The sequence below is a fragment of the Antrostomus carolinensis genome, unplaced genomic scaffold (assembly GCF_000700745.2).
Source record: "Antrostomus carolinensis isolate BGI_N321 unplaced genomic scaffold, ASM70074v2 scaffold19834, whole genome shotgun sequence".
Classification (NCBI taxonomy): domain Eukaryota; kingdom Metazoa; phylum Chordata; class Aves; order Caprimulgiformes; family Caprimulgidae; genus Antrostomus; species Antrostomus carolinensis.
In genome coordinates, this window is record NW_010311674.1 from 15743 (window position 1) to 34416 (window position 18674).

At 37.6% G+C, this 18674-nt stretch overlaps 1 protein-coding gene across 1 annotated transcript in view; it reads left to right on the forward strand.

Annotated features, from left to right (window-relative positions):
• The window catches only part of ATXN10 (ataxin 10), a gene marked incomplete at both ends in the record, with an annotated part of 56487 nt that overhangs the window by 12055 nt on the left and 25758 nt on the right, over positions 1-18674 (forward strand). The window contains 4 exons of the mRNA XM_010166807.1: positions 1190-1270; positions 7117-7282; positions 12233-12341; positions 14781-14950. Coding sequence (XP_010165109.1) covers positions 1190-1270; positions 7117-7282; positions 12233-12341; positions 14781-14950 — 526 coding nt within the window. The remainder of the gene's footprint in view (positions 1-1189; positions 1271-7116; positions 7283-12232; positions 12342-14780; positions 14951-18674) is intronic.

Consider the following 18674-nt stretch of genomic DNA (forward strand, 5'->3'; position numbering starts at 1 on the left):
GTAGGTTCAAAACTGTGTTAAGAAACTCTTGAATCAATGCTACACTGCTCAGAATGCCAATTTTAAGTAAATTATTCCCTTTGCCTATACTGTTTTTTCCTTGAATGTGTGTACAAATATCAGTAAAAAAAGCACAGGACAAAATAGCTTTTCTTCTTCCCCCCCTCTTAAAAACGTCTAGTTTACAGTAACTGAACCAGATGCTGGTTAAGTCCAGTTACCATTAGAAATATAATAGTTACTAAACTTTTGGACCTCTTGCTCCTGTTTCTCCAATTGTCATTGAGTATTTGTCAAAAAAATACTTGGTTGCAGCTGGAAGGCTTCTATGTGATCTTTCTGTTAGCTGTGTAATGAATTATGGATACACAAAATAAAAGGCTGTCAGCAAAGTGGAAACGTAGGGAGGAGGTGGAGGGAATATTGAAGTCACGTGGTTTTCATATTATTTTAGCTATTCTTTCTCAGTAGCTTCATCAGCTCAGAGGATGCTCTGAGATTTGATGTGTAATTATTTTCTATTTAATAGGTAGCCACACTGCTTTAAAAATGCATAGTTTAGTATGTGATCAGTGTAAATACTGGCATTAGCACAAGGGTAGACTGTCCATACCTACCTGTCTCATAGAGCGAGGAGTTAAGATTCAGTTATCAGCTTAGGTTCCTGTTACACAATGAGAGTATTTTTTGTAAGTTGTTAACAGTATTTTGCTGCCTTGCATCTGACAAAGAAGTTTCTGTTTGTTTTGATGCTTTGTTAGAATTTTTTTTTAAAGGAGGAATTATTTGGGCACTTTTTTTTGGTGGCCTTAAAAAGAGTGTTGTGATGGGTAGTGCAATAGTTTTCAAGCTTGAACTTTGACTTTTTGCTGAGATGCATAAACCCTTGAATGAGTGTTTTATTATTTGAATTGTGGTGTGCCTTTTGTATAACTGGCAAAAGACTCTAACCAGATTTCCTTCAAGCAGTTGAGTAAACGTGTGCTGAATTGATGGGAAATGGCCATTGCTGTATTAGGAAAAATACTGCAGAAGAGTGCACAATTATTTTGTGACAATTTGTATCTATTAGCAAATAGGACCAGAAGCATGGCACACGATCATCTACAAGTAAAAATAACCAGCACCATTTGGAATAAATGTAGATGTTGTTTTTGTAGCACCAGTAACTTTTTTTTTTTCCCTTTAGGTTCTTGATTGTTACAGACCATTTGCTGAAATGTCCAGAGTTGGTAAAAGCCCTCTATGCCAAACTGAGCAATCAAGAAAGGTAACCCCAAAAACCAATGTGGCTTTTAGTATTTAGCATTCCATATAGAGTATCCTGTTCACATGATTGAAAAACTGTGTGGTTTCATAGTTGGCACAAAATCTCTAAATACATGTTTCTATGTCAGTAATGGTTTTAAATTGGTTGGTTAACATTACAGCTTAGCCACAACTGGCAGTGATTTATGTAGGGTTGCAGAATCCAGGTTGGCGCCATTACTTGGTAAAGAAATACTTACCAGAAAAAAAAAAGAAAAAAAAAAAGAAGAAAAAAAAGAAAAAGACAAGATTTCATGCCTGTGTCTTGATTTCATAAGAGCACCACACCCTGCAGTGTTTTACAGCTGTATTTGAAATGTCTTAATGTCTTCAGCTGTTCATACTCGTTTTGTAATTACAAGAAATTAAAAGGAAGCCATTACAGAAGTTGGAATTGTATCTAATACTGGTTTGCAGAATCTACAAAACATAGATATGTAGATGCCCATGATTATTTAATCTTTTAACATTTCCACTGTTAAAAGTATAAAATACTTCAACAAAATTCCCTTGGAAAGAAACTAGCTAGTTTTCCTTCCAGGGTTTGAGTAAATGTATGCTGGATTGTTGGGAAATGGCCATTGCTATAATTGGGAAAATGCTGATTTACGATTGCTTTAATAAAGAATCGGGGAAGATAAAAATTGATTTTGTTAGGATAACCAACTTTGGGAAATCCTGTACTATGACTCTACAGCTCCTCCAGCCACTTGAAGATCTTGTGATCTTGTTTATATATTCAGCGTGGCTACTTTGTTCCACATATGCCCAGGGAAACTGCAAGTTCTGTGTGTAGATTTGGCAGGTGAAAGACAAAGCAGTAAACAAAGTAGTCCTGTAATATTTTTTTTCCCTGTGTTTTTTACTGTGACTGAAGCCACAGCAAAATGGGAGTACAGACGCTAATCAGTCTATAAAGAAACAAAAGGATGGCAGGCAGAGAAAGAGTGGATGGAAGGTTGAGAACCATAGATAAAATATCATTAATGTATAAATTTGTGATAGAAAACAAGGGGTAGGAAGATAAGGAGGAAAATACTGTCATCTTCCTTTATTCAGGCTGACCAAATGGAAACGAATATCAACTGTGTGCTTACTGTGCCTACAGGTGGGGGCTCGTTAACCAGTTAGCGGAAAAGACTGTTTTAAGTGAACGACCTAGATTTAATTCTTTTGGGGAATGTCATGAATGGCAGTTTGTATGTTTTCATAATCTCCTTGAGGACAGCCAGGACTGGGTTAGGTTGTTTAATTGTACTTACAGCAATAGATGTAGTCAGTTTCTAGAAAGATCTCCACTGTCTTTGTTGCATGTACTGTGCTACAGACCATGATCGGCTACCTCAACTGAAAGGCTTTTAGTGTAGGTATCATATGGATGATCACATGTGCAGGATGGCTAGTCACGGCATATTAGCTGAATTTGTTATCAGTCCTGACAGTTCTGCAAATCAAGTAAACTCAAGTTTTTCAAAACATAATCACAGTATAGTTTATTATGAATTTGGTACTGCTTAATTACTGTCAAACATATGCAAGTAAGTGGTGTAGAAATAGTCCTTTTGCATCTGAGCTGTAGAAGAAAACCCTGCTGCGGCATTTTTCTATATAATGTTAGCATATTTAAGAATGTATTTTTTAGAGATATCTGAGGAGACAAATCCAGTTCAGATAAAAACATTTTGACTGTCATTAACTGGAGAAAAAAATAACCATATAAACCAAACCATAGGGAACTCATTGTTTCAAAACGAGACAAGGAGCCTTCACCGCAAGAGTTGCCGCATTGGGTGTCCAGTAAGGCTGACTAAGTCATATAAATGAAGAAAGGACAGATGTGGTATTGAGGTGTCTGGGGAAAGCAGCTGGAGCTCATGAATATATGGTAACTCTCAGTTACAGGATTCTTGATCATGCACATTAAATACACTTACTTTAAATGTATTTACTGAAGCAAAATTACCTATGCTGAGAAAGTTTGCGAATACACAAGTTAGTGGTGACTCTTAAAATTGGCAGTTGCCTTAGATAACCAAAGTATATGCAGTTGCATAACCGCAGTTATTTGCACTATTCACAGTATTCGCACTATTCAAAATATTTCCTGTAATTGAAATCTAGTGCATTTGTGATGCTCTGGCCATGGTGTACGCCATGAAGTAGTTCTTGTTGTAGAAGTGGATCTGGAATCTGAATTTTCAATTAAAAGACAAAATTCCTGACTTCTGGACAACTTTCTTTTTCATTTCCAAACACATTTATGCACTTTGGTGTTGCCTGTCTGAGTTTGCAAATGGCCTGAAATAAATATTGTGATAATATGATCAGCTTTTTAAATGGTATTCTGGCTTTGAAAAGTGATGTGACAATGCCTGCTGTTTCTCTGCAAGTGATTATTGCAGGAACATATGGCTATAGTATTGAGCCAAAGTCTGCAGATTCTTAATTCTTTGCCAGATTTGAGATTTCCCTGCATGTGTGTGCAAGTATTTGGCAGAAGTATTTAGGAAATGCCTGCTTTGCTTTAATCCAAGTTAGCCTTGAGCATGGACAATGTAAATTAATGCCTTGGTAGTCTTAACTACATTGTAAAATCTTCAAAATGAGTACATCTGTCTTGTCCCTTTTAAGATGTCGTGCCTTCACAGCAACAAAAATGCAACTGAATAGCAATTGAATAGCTTTGGGTTTTTAAGATACTCAACTGCTTGCATCTTTAGTTTTGATTTTTCTTTTATTTCCCATGAAGTGTTCTCAGTGAATGATGTAGCCATTGATGGAATTACTGGCAGGGAAATGGGCATTCACGTAGTGTTAAGTGCCACTGCTTCTTGCTTATGTTCAGCTACAGGCCTGCTGATGTCAATGTTGGAGTGGGTTTTTGTTCTTGGTAATACTCACAGACACAGAATAACTGAAGGTAGTGTTGGGTTATAATCCTTCACAAATTCACAGCTAATTTTCATTTAATAGGATGCTTACAAGTATCGTCCGAAGATGAAAGAATTGGAAAATTTCAAGGAAGGAGCTAATTTGTCTCACAGAACTATTGCTGTCAGTAAAACATTTCAGGAAAGAGAAGTCCCAGTCACAGAGTGTCCCAAGTGTCAGGTATTTGTTAAGGTGATAAACCAAACATACTTGATACAAAAATTGTTTGGTGATAATAAAACTGATAGAATTTTACAATATTATTTTCAGACAGGCTTAGCAGAACTTCACCTTAATTTGCAATAATGAGCTTCCAGATTTAAATTGCACCTCAATGCTGTGGTTTATTTGTAGACTATAGGAGACAGCAGCGTGTTTTACTGATGATTGCAGATGCTTTATAGTAGTTCTAACTTTTGCCAATTTGGTCAGCTTCAGGAAGAATTGGTTTAAATTTGGCTAGGGGCACAAAAAGCAAGAGACTGACAAAAAGTCTTCCTAAGTGCTGCCTAAAGAAAAAGAAGATAACACTTACAGCGTGGTCATTTCCAAATAGCAATAAAATCATAAACATAATAAACAAAATTATATTTTAGATATTGAACTGAATGTTACAGAAAATCATAATGAGACATGCTAAAACTGATACTAACAGTTGTCATATCTGTTGTATTTAGCTATAGGCAAACAAGTAGGGACAAACTGTCATCTGAAGGGCTAAGCAGTTGTGAGATCATTTAAAAGAAATGAGCAAATTGCATTGTGTGGGAGAACTAACTTGGAAAAATTTGGGTGACTCTTGGAAGAGCACTGAGAAACAATGGAAGAAAGGAGCGTAAGGGAACTTGCACCAGAACAAAAAGTGTCGCTCTCAGGAAATTGTTGGCTGAATGGCAAGACTTGCTTGAAATTCAGGGGAAAGATGAGCATGTCCTGAACGACTGTGCCTGGAAGAAAACTCAGGAAAACAGTTTTGACATGAATGCCTAAAGAGAACAGAAAACTTTAAAAGAAATTACATACAAGTGGTGCTTTAATATCACTCCTATTTCTCTGGAAGAATTATGGTCGTCTAAAAGGGCACTTGATTGTATTGCAAGAGGAAGAGTAATGCAAAAAATTTCCCTATTGGCAACAATTTCATCTCAGTAATACAGTTTGTGGAAGTATGTGGTGACCCTCCAACTTCTTTATAGAAGGATTGTTTGTCATTTTTAAATGTGTATTATTTGGATTAGTGGTGCAGCAATAGCTGACTAGGATTCTGTTACATGGGAGATAATATTTTATTGGAATAATTACTGTAATCATGAACAGCCTGTTTTCTTAGCTGAGCATAGGCTTGAAAGGCTCTAAACTTGGTAAAAACTGTCATGTAAAGTCTTACCCTGTCTTGAGGTTGAATGACATGTTTGTGCATTTAACTTGATCTTTCTATAGTATGCCAAATCTTGAAAGCCTTTGTTCAGTAAGGGCTTTTGGGTAACTGGACTCTGGTAGTTCGTAAATGGGCAAGCATGTGGTACCCAGTTGTAACCTGCACAACAGACAGAATGACTGTTCTGTGTCGGTGCTGCATCACACATGTGAGTGAAGCCTGTGAGAGAGATTACCAGTGCTTGACAGCCTTCTGTCTGGAGTCCACCCTTTCCCAAATGTGTTGAGCACATTTCTGTGCTACCGTGTTGAAAAAGCTTTTTGTTCTCTTTCAGCTAATTGTTTAATGCAGCTTGTATTCATGACACTGAGGGTTGAGTTTAGCAAGAACTGAGTAGCTGTTATGTGATTAATAGGGTTGGGTTCTTGGAGGTTAATAAAGCAGTGACCGTACATTTTCCACAGAAAAAGACATTTCTCTTCCCCTTGTGACAACCTGCTTGGTAAATTTAAAAAAAAAGAAAAAAAAAAAAAAAGGCATTTGAACTATTCCACATGTTTAAATGTCAGTCCTTCCATCTGAATTGCAGATATTTTAATGAAAGGAAACCCTGAGCCTGCTCTTTAATTCATTCAATAAATAGCACTCTTTCAGGTTGAGAGAATTACAGTGGGATTTCACTAGCCCACGTGCTCCTCTGCACCAGAGTTGAACAGGGGAGCTGTAGGAGGGCCTCTGCCATGTTAAAAGTTCTGCTTCCACAAAATACTAGTTTGCCCTAACAACATGATGGGATATCAGAAATAAAACGATATTAAAACTGTTAAAATAAATGATCCAAGTACATTTTATAGAGCAGCTTTGTTATGTATCCACGTACTTGCTGGTTTAATACACCGAGTAACTCCTACTGAGTATATGAGTAATTAACTTGGATTTACTGTAATCCATCTAGTGGCAATTATAAAACAACTGTAAAGAACTGAGTGTACATACCATTTTTTATTTCCTCTCTTTCTTCTCAGAATTGGTTTGGGGTTGGGGAGGACAATTAGTGAAGGACTGCGTGCAAGGCAGGGCCATGAAAAGCTGATATTTTCAAATGGAAGTTGTCAAATAGTCTGTGCTTATTTTGCTGAACATAACAGCTTTTAAGAACTGTTTTGGTGGAAACTTTAGACATATGGAATATGCACTCACAATAATGTTATGTTAGGATATGAATTACAAATTGGAATAGACTTGAGAAAAATATTGACTTGACTGTCTGGCCAGATTGTATTAATTGAATGATTAATTAAATTAACAGTGTGCAGAAATAAATCGGTGAACAGGAACTGATTGTCAGTCTTCATGAGACTTACTAATTTTAAAAAATCAGCTCTGTTACTGGCATGCTAATTGTTTGTATAATTTTTAACAACTGTATCTGTTTATTCTACTGATAATTCTATATGGCTTAGTGATTTTGATTAATTTCATTTGTTTTCCAATTCTAGAGTTACTTTGTTAGAGCTGATAATGGTGAAAGTAAATGAGAAGAGCCCAGTTCCCAGTGAAGAAATGAATGTGTTCATGAGAAATGCTGACTTCCTTGCAAGCTGTTTCCAAGAGAAATGTGAAGCTGTGCTCAAGTTAACTTCTGCAGCAGGTGCAGAAGATGAGGTATGATGGATAAAAAACACTGTAGTACAAGTCTCTGAAGTGATGAATCTTCATTGCTGCTATTACCTGTGGCACTTGTGTACGTTCCCAGTTTATATCGGGAAAGCAGTGGCAGAGTACACAGGAGAATCTGTAAGACAGCAACCTAATTTTGCTTTTAATTTGAGGATGACAAATAATACAGTACAGTGTTTTATTATGGTCTTACTAAGGATCACTTCTGTAATTTATTTGGGTTGTGAATTATATTTTATTTAAATATGAATCAAAACTTAAAATATTTATTTATACATAAGAAACAGTGTGTCTCTCTTTCTTTTCCTTCTTAAAATTAGGGTTAAAAATTGAGTAAATGCTTTTTTTTTCCTAGCAATGCTAAAGGAAGTAAATCTTGGGGTTGGTTTTTTTGGGGTTTGTTTTTTTTTTTTTAACTTAAATAACTGATGATAAGTTGATAATTAATACATTAAGGTCTCAAGTACTAGTTCTTTGAAAATGCATTGGGCTACTTGTAAGGCAGGTGTTCCTGATGTGTTTGGGACCTGGAACATCGAGTTCTGATCATGGAGAGCTGTGGGGTGTGTGTGATTGGCTCAGAGCAGGGGAGCTGTCTGAAATGTATAGCAATCCTCCCTGCAAAAGGGCTTTCGTTACTGACTCTTCCCCATTTCCCAATGATTTGAGCCTCTCTGGTGGACCTTGCATGGCTCTGACAAGGTGGGACTCCTGGGCCTAGGTAGCATCCACAAGCAACAAGTTGCAGACCGTGCTGAGCTCTTAGTGGCAGACAGCTCCTGTCCCTGAGCGCCCAGACACTTGCTCCAACTCCAGTCCACTTGGAAGAAATCTGTTATTGCTTCAGACTTAATGAACTGGTTCTGTTGAGGATGGCCACAATTAGGTCCCTTTGCAAGCTAAATAGGAAAGCTTTTATGGGTCACAAATGGTTAGTGGGTTGCACTTTGGGAACCTCTGATGCAGAGCTGAGTCCTGGATGACCGCCTTTTATTTCCTCCTTACAAACTATCCCAAGAGTGTTGGCTACTTGCCACACCATATAGTGCAGTAAGGAGGTTTAGGCCATCTAAGGGCAGAGGTCTCTTCAAATAATCTGGTGATCTATTTTTTTCTTACTTCAAACAAGCTGCTTGAACAAATAGCAACACCATTGGGAATACAGAAAGCAACTTGCACCATAACTTGCAGTGACCTTATTTGTGCTGTGTTAGATCATAGTCTGAGCAGGCAATGCCAGGTCATATTGGTCTCGTTCTTGATCTCTCTCATATGCATAAAGTTTTAATGTTTTCAGCTAATTTGGGAGTGAGATTTTTTTTAAGACAGCTAGCCAGAAAACTAAAATGCTTGAGGAACTCTCATATGTTTTACTCAAGCATAGAATTAGTTAACCACTGATTCTCACTGATTAATCATGCTTAGTTTCAGAAGTATAATCAGTGTATTTTCTTAATATCATAAAAGGATTTTTAAAGAAAAGTGACATTGAGCTTCTATCTTGCCAAGTGACCACAGGGGTGTGTTGAAGTTGTGTTACCCAATATACGTGTAGTTGGAAACATTTTATTGTTAAAACAAAATTAACCTGTAATAGTTTCATTTGTAGAAACTATTGAGAATGACTGTCATAACTAATCTACTATCAAAGTGAAAACATATTTATCTTTAAATGCTTTTATATGATAATGTTACACAGTGTTTTACTTGCTGTTTTTTTTGTTTGTTTGTTTAAATAGGCACAAGATGTATGTTGAGAGGTGTTGCAAAAAGATATCTAAATCACTTTATGAGGAGTTAATAGTTGAATGCATAAAAAAACCCCCCAAACTCTTCTTATCTGTCCATTAAGCACAGCTTCCTCTCACCTCCCTGACTGCTTAGTCTAAGTTATGTTACAAAGCTTAATTGACTACTCCTGGAAAAGGTATCAGCTTGGCAGTAAGAGGACATGTATTGAGACAATTCCATCTTTTCCTTTTTTTTTTCCCCTCCCCTGCTCCCTTCTCTCTCTGTTGTTCTCTTTTTTCCCTTTCCCACTCCCTGCTTTTTTTTTTTTTTAATCTTATGTGGTTACTTTCCAAGTATTCTGCGGTTTCAGTTCTTGGAAAAAAACATTTGTTTGCACCCAGCAGAAGGAGGTCTCTGTCCAACTTGAAGGTGCTGGGATAGCAGTATTGAGAATATTACTGTGTAACTTGCCCTGCTTGACACTGACTTTTTATTCTTCTCTCACATAAACATGCAGTATGGTAAGTTGAATATCACTGGTGGGAAATGTGGATCATTTAACGAGCACAAAATATAAGTAATAATAGTTGAATAAATGGAGAGCAATGACAAGAACAGGTTTTTTAGAAGTGTGTGTATATGCATATTGTATGTATACATTTATTCATAACATATGCTTGCCATGAGAAAAGAGAAATTCCAGCTTAAATTCATAAAACTGTTTCTTACTAGAAATGATCAAAAATTGCACCAATTTCTCCTTGATTATATAAATATTTTAATTTCTGCGTAAGAGTTGTACTTAACTGAAAAAAATGTGATTGTGCATGTAGAGTCTGTCATTAAAAATACTTTAGACAACATCTGTGATATTAAACCAAAGTCTGTCTGGACTTTTCTGTAGCCCTGAAGCCAAGTGCCTTGGTCAGGCTGTGTCTGTACTGGTAAGCTGTCTTAGCCTCCAAAACTGGGAGGCCACAGTTGAAAACTGCCTTTTGGGAACAGTTCTTGAACTGGCCTGGCTCACAAAATGTTGTCTGGGTGTCCCATCCACTGTTTAATTTATTATATGTAGACACTGCCTTTTTTCCCTAAGGAACCTCAGGTCTTGTAGCTTCCATCTCAAACCAATGAGAAGCTAATCATATGCTTCTGCAGTACTTAAACCAATGTTTAAAATAGCTTTTCTGTTATAAGCCTGACTGCAACATGAGTTTGGCTTCACTAACTTTCAACTCTTCTGGCAAAATAAAACCCTTCCCTGGATTTCAAGTTCTTATTTAATCTCTTTATAAATTACATCTTCCGAGTCTCACTCAAAATATGTTTATTTAAAAGCTCTTCATTTGTTTCCTTATTTACTTTTCAGATTACATCCACATCAAGATGGCTGGCAGATTTCAAAATACTTTGGAGTTTGAACAGCATCTTGTTGCTGAACTTAGGCAATAAAGCAGAATACTTACTTTTTTTCTCTTGTACAGGTGGAGGGCAAAAAAATAAAATAAAATTGGGAAGTTGCAGAGGAGGGAATCCCAACCAGAGATGCTTAAACAGTTTTTTGAAAGTATCACATTTCAAATGTGAATAAGAATTTGGGGGTTCTTTTGTGCTTTTTAAATAATCTTCTCAAATCTAGGAGGAACAGTTGCTGAACTGAGCCAGATGATGGGATAAGAGAAAGGGAGAGATGGTAGTATAAAGCCCTGGGAAGAAATATGTAGAGGACAGTGAAGAAAGGCATTAAAAAAAAAGAAAGCAGGGGGGTGTGTGTGAAAAAGGATAAGGCTGAGAAAGGAAAAGCCACACCTCATCGTATCAGCTGCTGCAGGGCTTGCATTATGTGTGTTGGCAGTGGGGTACATAGAGGCAGCGAGGGCTGATGTGCCTCACTGGTGTGATGTATAGTTGCGTATTGATGCTCGTTTGCTAACAGTTGTAAAGCACGTAACCTTTTCTTGTGCAAAGGTCAGCGTTAACTGTGTGAGATGAAGAGGCTTTTGGTTAAGGTACTGTCTTGTAACAATGTAAAATGGCTTAAAAAATTGTAAATACCTGCTTACTGTCTCTGAAATACAGTTGAAGTATTCTTACTTTATAACGGGACAGTGAGCAATGTATTCAGAGGCTGGTTTTGTGCTGTTGAAAGTAATTTATTTAATACCTTAAGGCAAGACCTATACCTTCCTACACCTGTGTAAGGAAAAAAAAATGAAAGTACAGCTTTAGCACCTGAAACCCTATACTGATTTGTTGTCTTCAAGGAGCATAGGAAGGAGTGAAGAATGGATATAATCATAATAATTACTGAACACTATTGTGGATGATTTCAGTTATTTTATAGTGATTATATGGATTCCAAAATACACTGTCGGTAAATAAACATCTCTTTGTCCTGGACCAGACAAGGCAGGAATAGTTACTGTGACCTGTGTCTGAGCCTTTTCAAGGCTACTTGCAGTTTATGTACCACACCTTGTGTGGAATCATCTTGCAGTCAGTCTGGTTCTTGAGCAATATGTGGTGTTCCAAATTATGCCATATGGTCTTAAGGTAGTTTCTGTAAGTACTAGATTGTCATTGTAAGCACGCATCAACATAGTCTGTGAGGAAAAAATAGTCCTCTGGCTGAATAAATAATATGCAAATGAAATTGTGTGTCTCATACCTAACCAAAATGCTGCATCTATGGTCCCAATCCTATTTACCCAAGAATAATGTAAATTCTCGCAGCCAAAGTTCATTTGACCACAGAACTTTACAGAATTCCTGTGGATAACAAATTGGTGTCTTGCAGGCGGTGTTTGTGTCTTTAAAGTGGGACGCTCCTACTGAATAAACTCAAAGAAAACATTTATACAGAAATAATTTTCTCAGCTAGTAATTTTCTGCATTTCTGCTTTTGGAAGCTACTGTGTTTTTGTTAAAATTTTATCCCTTATGGCTCTTTTTTGGTTTCCCCATGATTTTTCAGGGCACATATAACACTGTTGGACTGTAGAAAATAAATTATTGCAGTGTAATACTTTATTGTTACTGTAGAAGGATGTCCTTATTTTATATAAATTTATTCTTGGCAGACCTTGAGAAGCTCTGCAGGAACCCGAGGTGCTGAGAGTTCCTGTCCTCTGTTTAGATCATTGGTTTTAGGTTCTTACGGTATCCTGCATAAGCCATTTTCAGAAATGTAATTTTCATTTACAGGAAGCACTGGTTACAATTCGTCTTCTTGATGTTCTTTGTGAAATGACATCGAACAATGGACAGCTAAAACATCTACAGGCTTTGCCTGGTTTACTTGAAACAGCCATAGGTGAGCGAAAAGCCACAAGTTTTATTAACTGTTGGCTTACTCCAAATCGTGTTGCTCTGTAAATGAAAACATGTTTTTCACAACTGGTGGTAATTATGATTCTGACCTTTTAATAAAATAAATAAATAGGAGATTGAGTTAATCTACATTTTCAAATATTTGATTTGTTCCTGGAATTTTTCTGCTTCTCTACTTGCTCTGTTGGCTCCTATTACCCAACAGAGCCTTGATTCAACTGTCAGCAATGCGCTATTTATACAGTAAGAGTTGTGCAAAGGACAGCTGCTTCCTATGTTCTTCGACTGGCTGAATGTGTGTAGAAGAATTTCCTCAAGAATTAGAAAAAGGACTTTTCCATGCCTCTTCCTTTCTGTTTCCCAAATTCCTGAAAACTGAAAATAGGTACAGTATGAATGTTCTTAACCTAATTTCATGACTCTTAAAGGTCAGTTTGAAAGAAGCTTTCTTCTGCTAAGAAACAACAAGCCAAGAGCTGTATAGAAAGAAAATTATTGGCTGGATGGTTGCACTCAAAAGAGTTGTGGTCAACAGCTCGATGTCTGAGTGGAGACCAATGACGAGTGGCATCCCTAAAGGGTCAGTATTGGGGCCAGTGCTCTTCAACATCTTTGTCAAAGCCATGGACAGTGGGATTGAGTGCACCTTCAGCAAGTTTGCCAAGGACACCAAACTGTGTGGTGTGGTTGACGTGCTGGAGGGACGGGACACCATCCAGAGGGACCTTGACAGGCTTGTAGGACCTTCCAAGGTCCTGCACCTGGGTCAGGGCAATCCCAGATATAAATACTGGCTGGGTGATGAGTGGATTGAGACCAACTCCAAAGAGAAGGACTTGGGAGTGGTGGTGAATGAGAAGCTGAACATGAGCCGGCAATGTGCGCTTGTAGCCCAGAAGGACAACTATATCCTGGGTTGCAACAATAGAGCGTGGCAAGCAGGTCGAGGGAGGGGATTCTCCCCCTCTCCTCCGCTCTCATAAGGCCCCACCTGGAATACTGTGTCCAGTTCTGGAGCCCCCAACACAAGAAAGACATGGACCTGTTAGAACAAGTCCAGAAGAGGCCATGAGGATGATCAAGAGGGCTGGAGCACCTCTCCTATGAAGACAGGCTGAGAGAGTTGGGACTGTTCAGCCTGGAGAAGAGAAAGCTCTGGGGAGACCTTATAGCGGCCTTCCAGTACCTGAAGGGGCTACAAGGAAGCTGTGGAGGGACTTTTTACAAGGGCAGTTAATGACAAAACAAGGGGAAATGGCTTTAAACTGAAAGAGGGTAGGTTTAGATTAGGTATTAGGAAGAAGTTTATCACTGTGAGGGTGGTCAGACACTGGAACAGGTTGCCCAAGGAAGTTGTGATGCCCCCTCCCTGGAAGTGTTGGATGAGGCTTTGAGCAACCTGGTCTAGTGGAAGGTGTCCCTGCTGATGGCAGAGGGGTTGGAACTGGATGATCTTTAAGGTCCCTTCCAACCCAAACCATTCTGTGATTCTAAGATGACTAACAAGAACTATTTTGTGTGTATGTGTTTTGTGTAAACTCAGAGTTACACATTGTATCATCTGAATGCTTGTATAAATCTTTCCACTTAAATGAGCATTTCAAGGAGCCACAGATAGTGAAGTTCAGCAGCCTAGAGGCCAGTCCTCCTTTCTCTAGCTGAGCACAGGCTGACTTTTCTCTGCAGCTGTTTCCAGGCTAATGAAATGGGTGCAGGCTAAAACGTTGCTACCATGTGCATCCTACATATTTCTCAGGTACCCTCAACTGGTATAGTTCTCTGGGTGTGGTCACTTTGTGGAATGTTGTGTTCTCAGATTTTAGTTTCCCTTCTCCCTGATTTCTCTCTGGAGCATTGTAGTAAAAAAAATCCTAGTTGCTGTAAGCTAGCATTTGCCATACACGAACATTTGTATTTCTCAGTTGACAGTGTTATGGCACTGAAGGACTTGTAAAGATGTGTCAAGGTGCTAGATGTACTTTCTCATACTACAGAGCTAGGAACAGACTGGAGAAGAGAGAAAAAAGTAATTCTGGGATTAGTATGTGTTGCTGTGGCAATTTTGAGCTAAAGGAAATTTTCTAAAAACCTTAATTTTAGAAATATATTTATGGTGCTAGAATCATCAACAGCCTGCAAGTTCCAACTCTTCAAGTAGAGATAAATAGCACTCGACTTCAGACACTACAGAAGTGTGTAAAAAGGATGCAACAATACCTTCTGACCTTGGGACAGCCATGTATGGTTATCCTGGCACAAATTAAAAAATTAAAATTAAGAAAACTTCCAAAGTTCTTCTGATATATTGCTGAATATCTGAAATTATGTTGTTTGACTTTGAACCTAACCATTAGTAGTAAAACTCTGTGCAAAGTGATACTAATTTTCTTGTGATAATTAATTTAAATATTCTTTTCTGTAGATACCCTGAGATTAACTCATCTTGCTGGGAAACAGGCTGTAAATATTTTCACTGCCACACATGCTATGACAGGACAGGAAGAAATTGCACATCCAGCTGTGGGTTTTAAATCTCATCTCATTCGTTTGATTGGAAATTTGTGTTACAAAAATAAGGAAAACCAAGACAAGGTAAGTTTATACATTTTTCTGGCAGAACTCTCACATGTGAACAGCTGTGTATTCAGCTGTGACTGTGACTTCACTGATGAAAATATATTGTTGGTCTAAAATAGAGATTAGAACTGGTCTTATGAAGGAGGTAAGATTTTTTTTTAGTGTCTTTGAGTTACTATAACAGGTATGTTAACTTTCTTATAACAGTGTCGTATGTGTCTGTCTGCCTTTTGCTTCAGTCCTATAGACTGCAAGCCAGTGCCTAATTCCTTTGTTGTTTTCACTTTCTTTGAAAAGAAAATGTATGAGACTAAACTGCAACTTCACTTTGAAGGGAAATGGATGGGAATTGTCGCATGAACTTAATTAATCCTTTAATTAGTCTCTAATATTTTTTCACTCTCCCGTCCCTTATTTTTTTTCATGCGAATTTAAAAATCTAGACCTGCTTCTATCAGATCACTTTGAACTTGTGTTTAGAATTCCTGTATGAAAAACTAGTTTTGTTTCCACAATGAGAAAAAAGAGGGAACAGCAGCATGTTTTTAACTATGAAACCCTTTATTTCTTAGAGTGATAAAAGATGTGGCTTTCCTATAAGACTTGTTAGACTAACAGGTTGTCTTGTTGTTCATCGGAGCACTTCCAGAAATCAAGCAGGTTACATTCTCATTTGGCCTAAGCAACCACATTACGGTAGCCTCAGCTTCATGAAAGCTTTCTGTTTCTCTGGTTCTTCCTTGTGAGTTTGTTGTTTTACAGAAACTCTACTGATTCTCATATCTTCCTTTTCTCTTAGAAGTGTCTTTCCTTACAGCAGCCTTGTCCTGGAAGGAAATGGTCTTGAGAAGCCTTTGTTATTGACATTTTTTAATTGCTTTGAACAGGGAAAATTTGGGATTATTTTCCTATTATTGTTTTATTAATTTGAATCAAAGTTTTCACCTGAAAACTTTGAAAATGAAAAACCAAGAAGAAAGGCTATATTGAAGTAGGAGTGAAGGATGTAATGGAGTATTTTTACTGCTCTTTTATGGTACTCAGTGTCAGCAAGTACCAAAAATATAATAATTCATACTGATTGCTCTGCAGGACATTAAATATAATGAGATCTGATGAGCTATCAAGACATTGAGTAATGAAAAATCAATCTCTGTTAGAAGCTTCTATTTACTAAATACTATTTTTGCAATTACTTCGTTTTGGAGTTGAACTTGATGATCCTTTAAGGGTCCTTTCCAACTTGAGATATTCTATGATTCTATTATTTTGTACTGATGCCATCAAATCTGGTTTCAGCTGCTGCAGTGTTTGTCAATTTGACTTTTATAATGGCAGCAGAGCATTTTCATAGTGTATGAGGGGAGTGCTTTATTTTGGTGTTGTTTTGTTTTCTTTGGGGTTTTTTGGTCAGTTTTTAAATTTTTTTGTCTGAAAGGTGAAGCAATGGAAAATTTGAGGAATGCCACCCTCTTTGTCTAACAAATGCTAATAATATGGTTATGTAGATGGGAAACACAATAATGATCCTCCCTTTCCTCATTCATATTATGGTATATAAGAAAGGATTTTAGTATTTCTGAAAAATATTATTAATCCTTTTAATCACTCTTACATAGCTATGTCTCTGACCTGCTATGATGTAATATGTGTTCATGTAAGTGAAGTACATTTTTGTGGAGTACCTTATGATAATGGAGGTGAGGAGGGTGCTTTCATTTTGAAAGGGTTGATTTACTGCTTATTGTTCATTTTCGCTGGAATTTTCAAAGGCCCCTGGATCAATTAGACATGCAGGCTTAATGTTTTCAATGGAAATTGAGTATTAGCTTGCCTTAAGCTGCCTGCATGTATTATTTAGCTTTATACTGTCTTGAAAATTGCTTAGATTCTTCTATGTGATATAATGGAACATTATTTGAATTCTGTTGAAACTTTAGAAATGCCAATATCATTATATCCTGTTGTACCTTCAGTTTATTCCATACATTTAAATTAGTTCTACTAAATGCACTTGTCTTTTTTTAAGGCAGTTTCCATACATAAACATATGTTTGTGAGGACAGGGCAAGCAGCCCATATCACTGCACAGATAAGAAAACTGAAGTCTTGAGATGGGAGTGAATTGTTCAAAGTGGGGCATGTGTCAGACCTAAAACTAAATGAAAAGGAGGTTAATTCCAGGGTTCTTGTGTCTCTCCAGAGTAGTATCTCACAATATGGGTCTTTCTTCAATGTCCATTATTTGGTTTACACGGAATTTACTTTCTATATTTAATCAAAAGTAATGTGATACAGGATAGATTGTGGTTTTTATATAACAAGCCAACTGACCAATGCATCTGAGAGACCTTGGGCTTTACCATTGGCTGTTGCTTTTGTGTGACTTGTATGCACAAGCTGGGGATGTAGCTTTCTCCTCAGTCAGTTTAGCTGGTTGCTGCACATCACTTACCAAAGGCTCTTGAACAGCACTGTTAGTATTCTGACTCTTTAATGAACCGAGGTTTTCACACTTGTTTTCTCTAATATTTTTCTGTGATTTCCAGTGCCAGTAGAGCTGTTTTCCCAGTAATGGGGGTAATGCATTAGTGAATGGAGTAAGAGCACACTACTACTCATAGATAATAAAAAGTATAGCCCCTGTTTTTATAATATAACCTTGGTGCTTGGCATTGGTCTGCCTGACTTGTTCTGAAAAGATAAGTAGTTCTCAAAGACTTGAGGCTCAAACGGTGACTTGGGACAAACTCTCCAAGTGGAGAGAGTGTCATCACTGTTTGCAGGAGCCTCTTCAAGAGTTGCGACAACCTGGATCTTGAGCCAGCCTGCACTTCATACAGCGCATGTCTCCTGAAGTATGATGGTGTAGTCCTATTGTATGGGGCACTAATAACAGAGTTAAAGCAACAGAGAGTGCCTGGAGTGGGAGGATAATTGCTCTGCAAATGCTTCTGTGTCTCTGTTTATGATCTCTACCTGCTATAACAACAATAATTGGAAGGGGTGAGTGCAGTGGTTTGTTGGCAATGGTGGAAAACCTTGTAATGCTTTGGAACAGAGAAATATTTTACTAGTCCTTTATTGCCTCTTCGCTTTCTATTTAGAGCCATTCTTTGTTTTTAAAAAGCATTCTTTAGCTTGTACTCTTTTAGCACTAGGAATGCATTCTTTACATCTTTTCTTCCTCATAGTCTTATTTACACTATAGTGATAAGTTCTTAAGGGGAGTGGGCAGATATTTAAGCTGCAAACTGAGATGCAGTTATTAAAATGGGCCTTGCCAGGCTTACTGCCCACTTGCATGTTTTGCAAGGCTGGATGAGTTCTTATTTGCAAGAAAGATGTCTGATAAAATGTTCATTTTGGACTGTTAAATGTTGGGTACATGCATGTCCTGAGTTACACACACTCTTGCGTGAAAAAGAGAGAAGAACAAATAAAAGTGTTGTACCTGGGACACCAGGTGTTCAGCTGGTTCTGTGTTGAACCTGCCAAGAGCGTTCAATGGATGTGCAGTTTTCTTGTGCTTTCTCTCTCTGTAGGAGGAAGAGCTGTCAAGAGTTATTGTCATACATGTGAGTCAGTCCTGTGGCTTGTATTTTATGTCTCCTTCACAAAGATGCATTGTATGTTTTTCTTAAATATACTGGAAGGAAGGAGATGGGTTCTCAGGCTGAGCAAGGAGTGAGGCTTTGATGGTAGTTGATGAATGAAGTTACCAGAAGGAAAAAGTGAA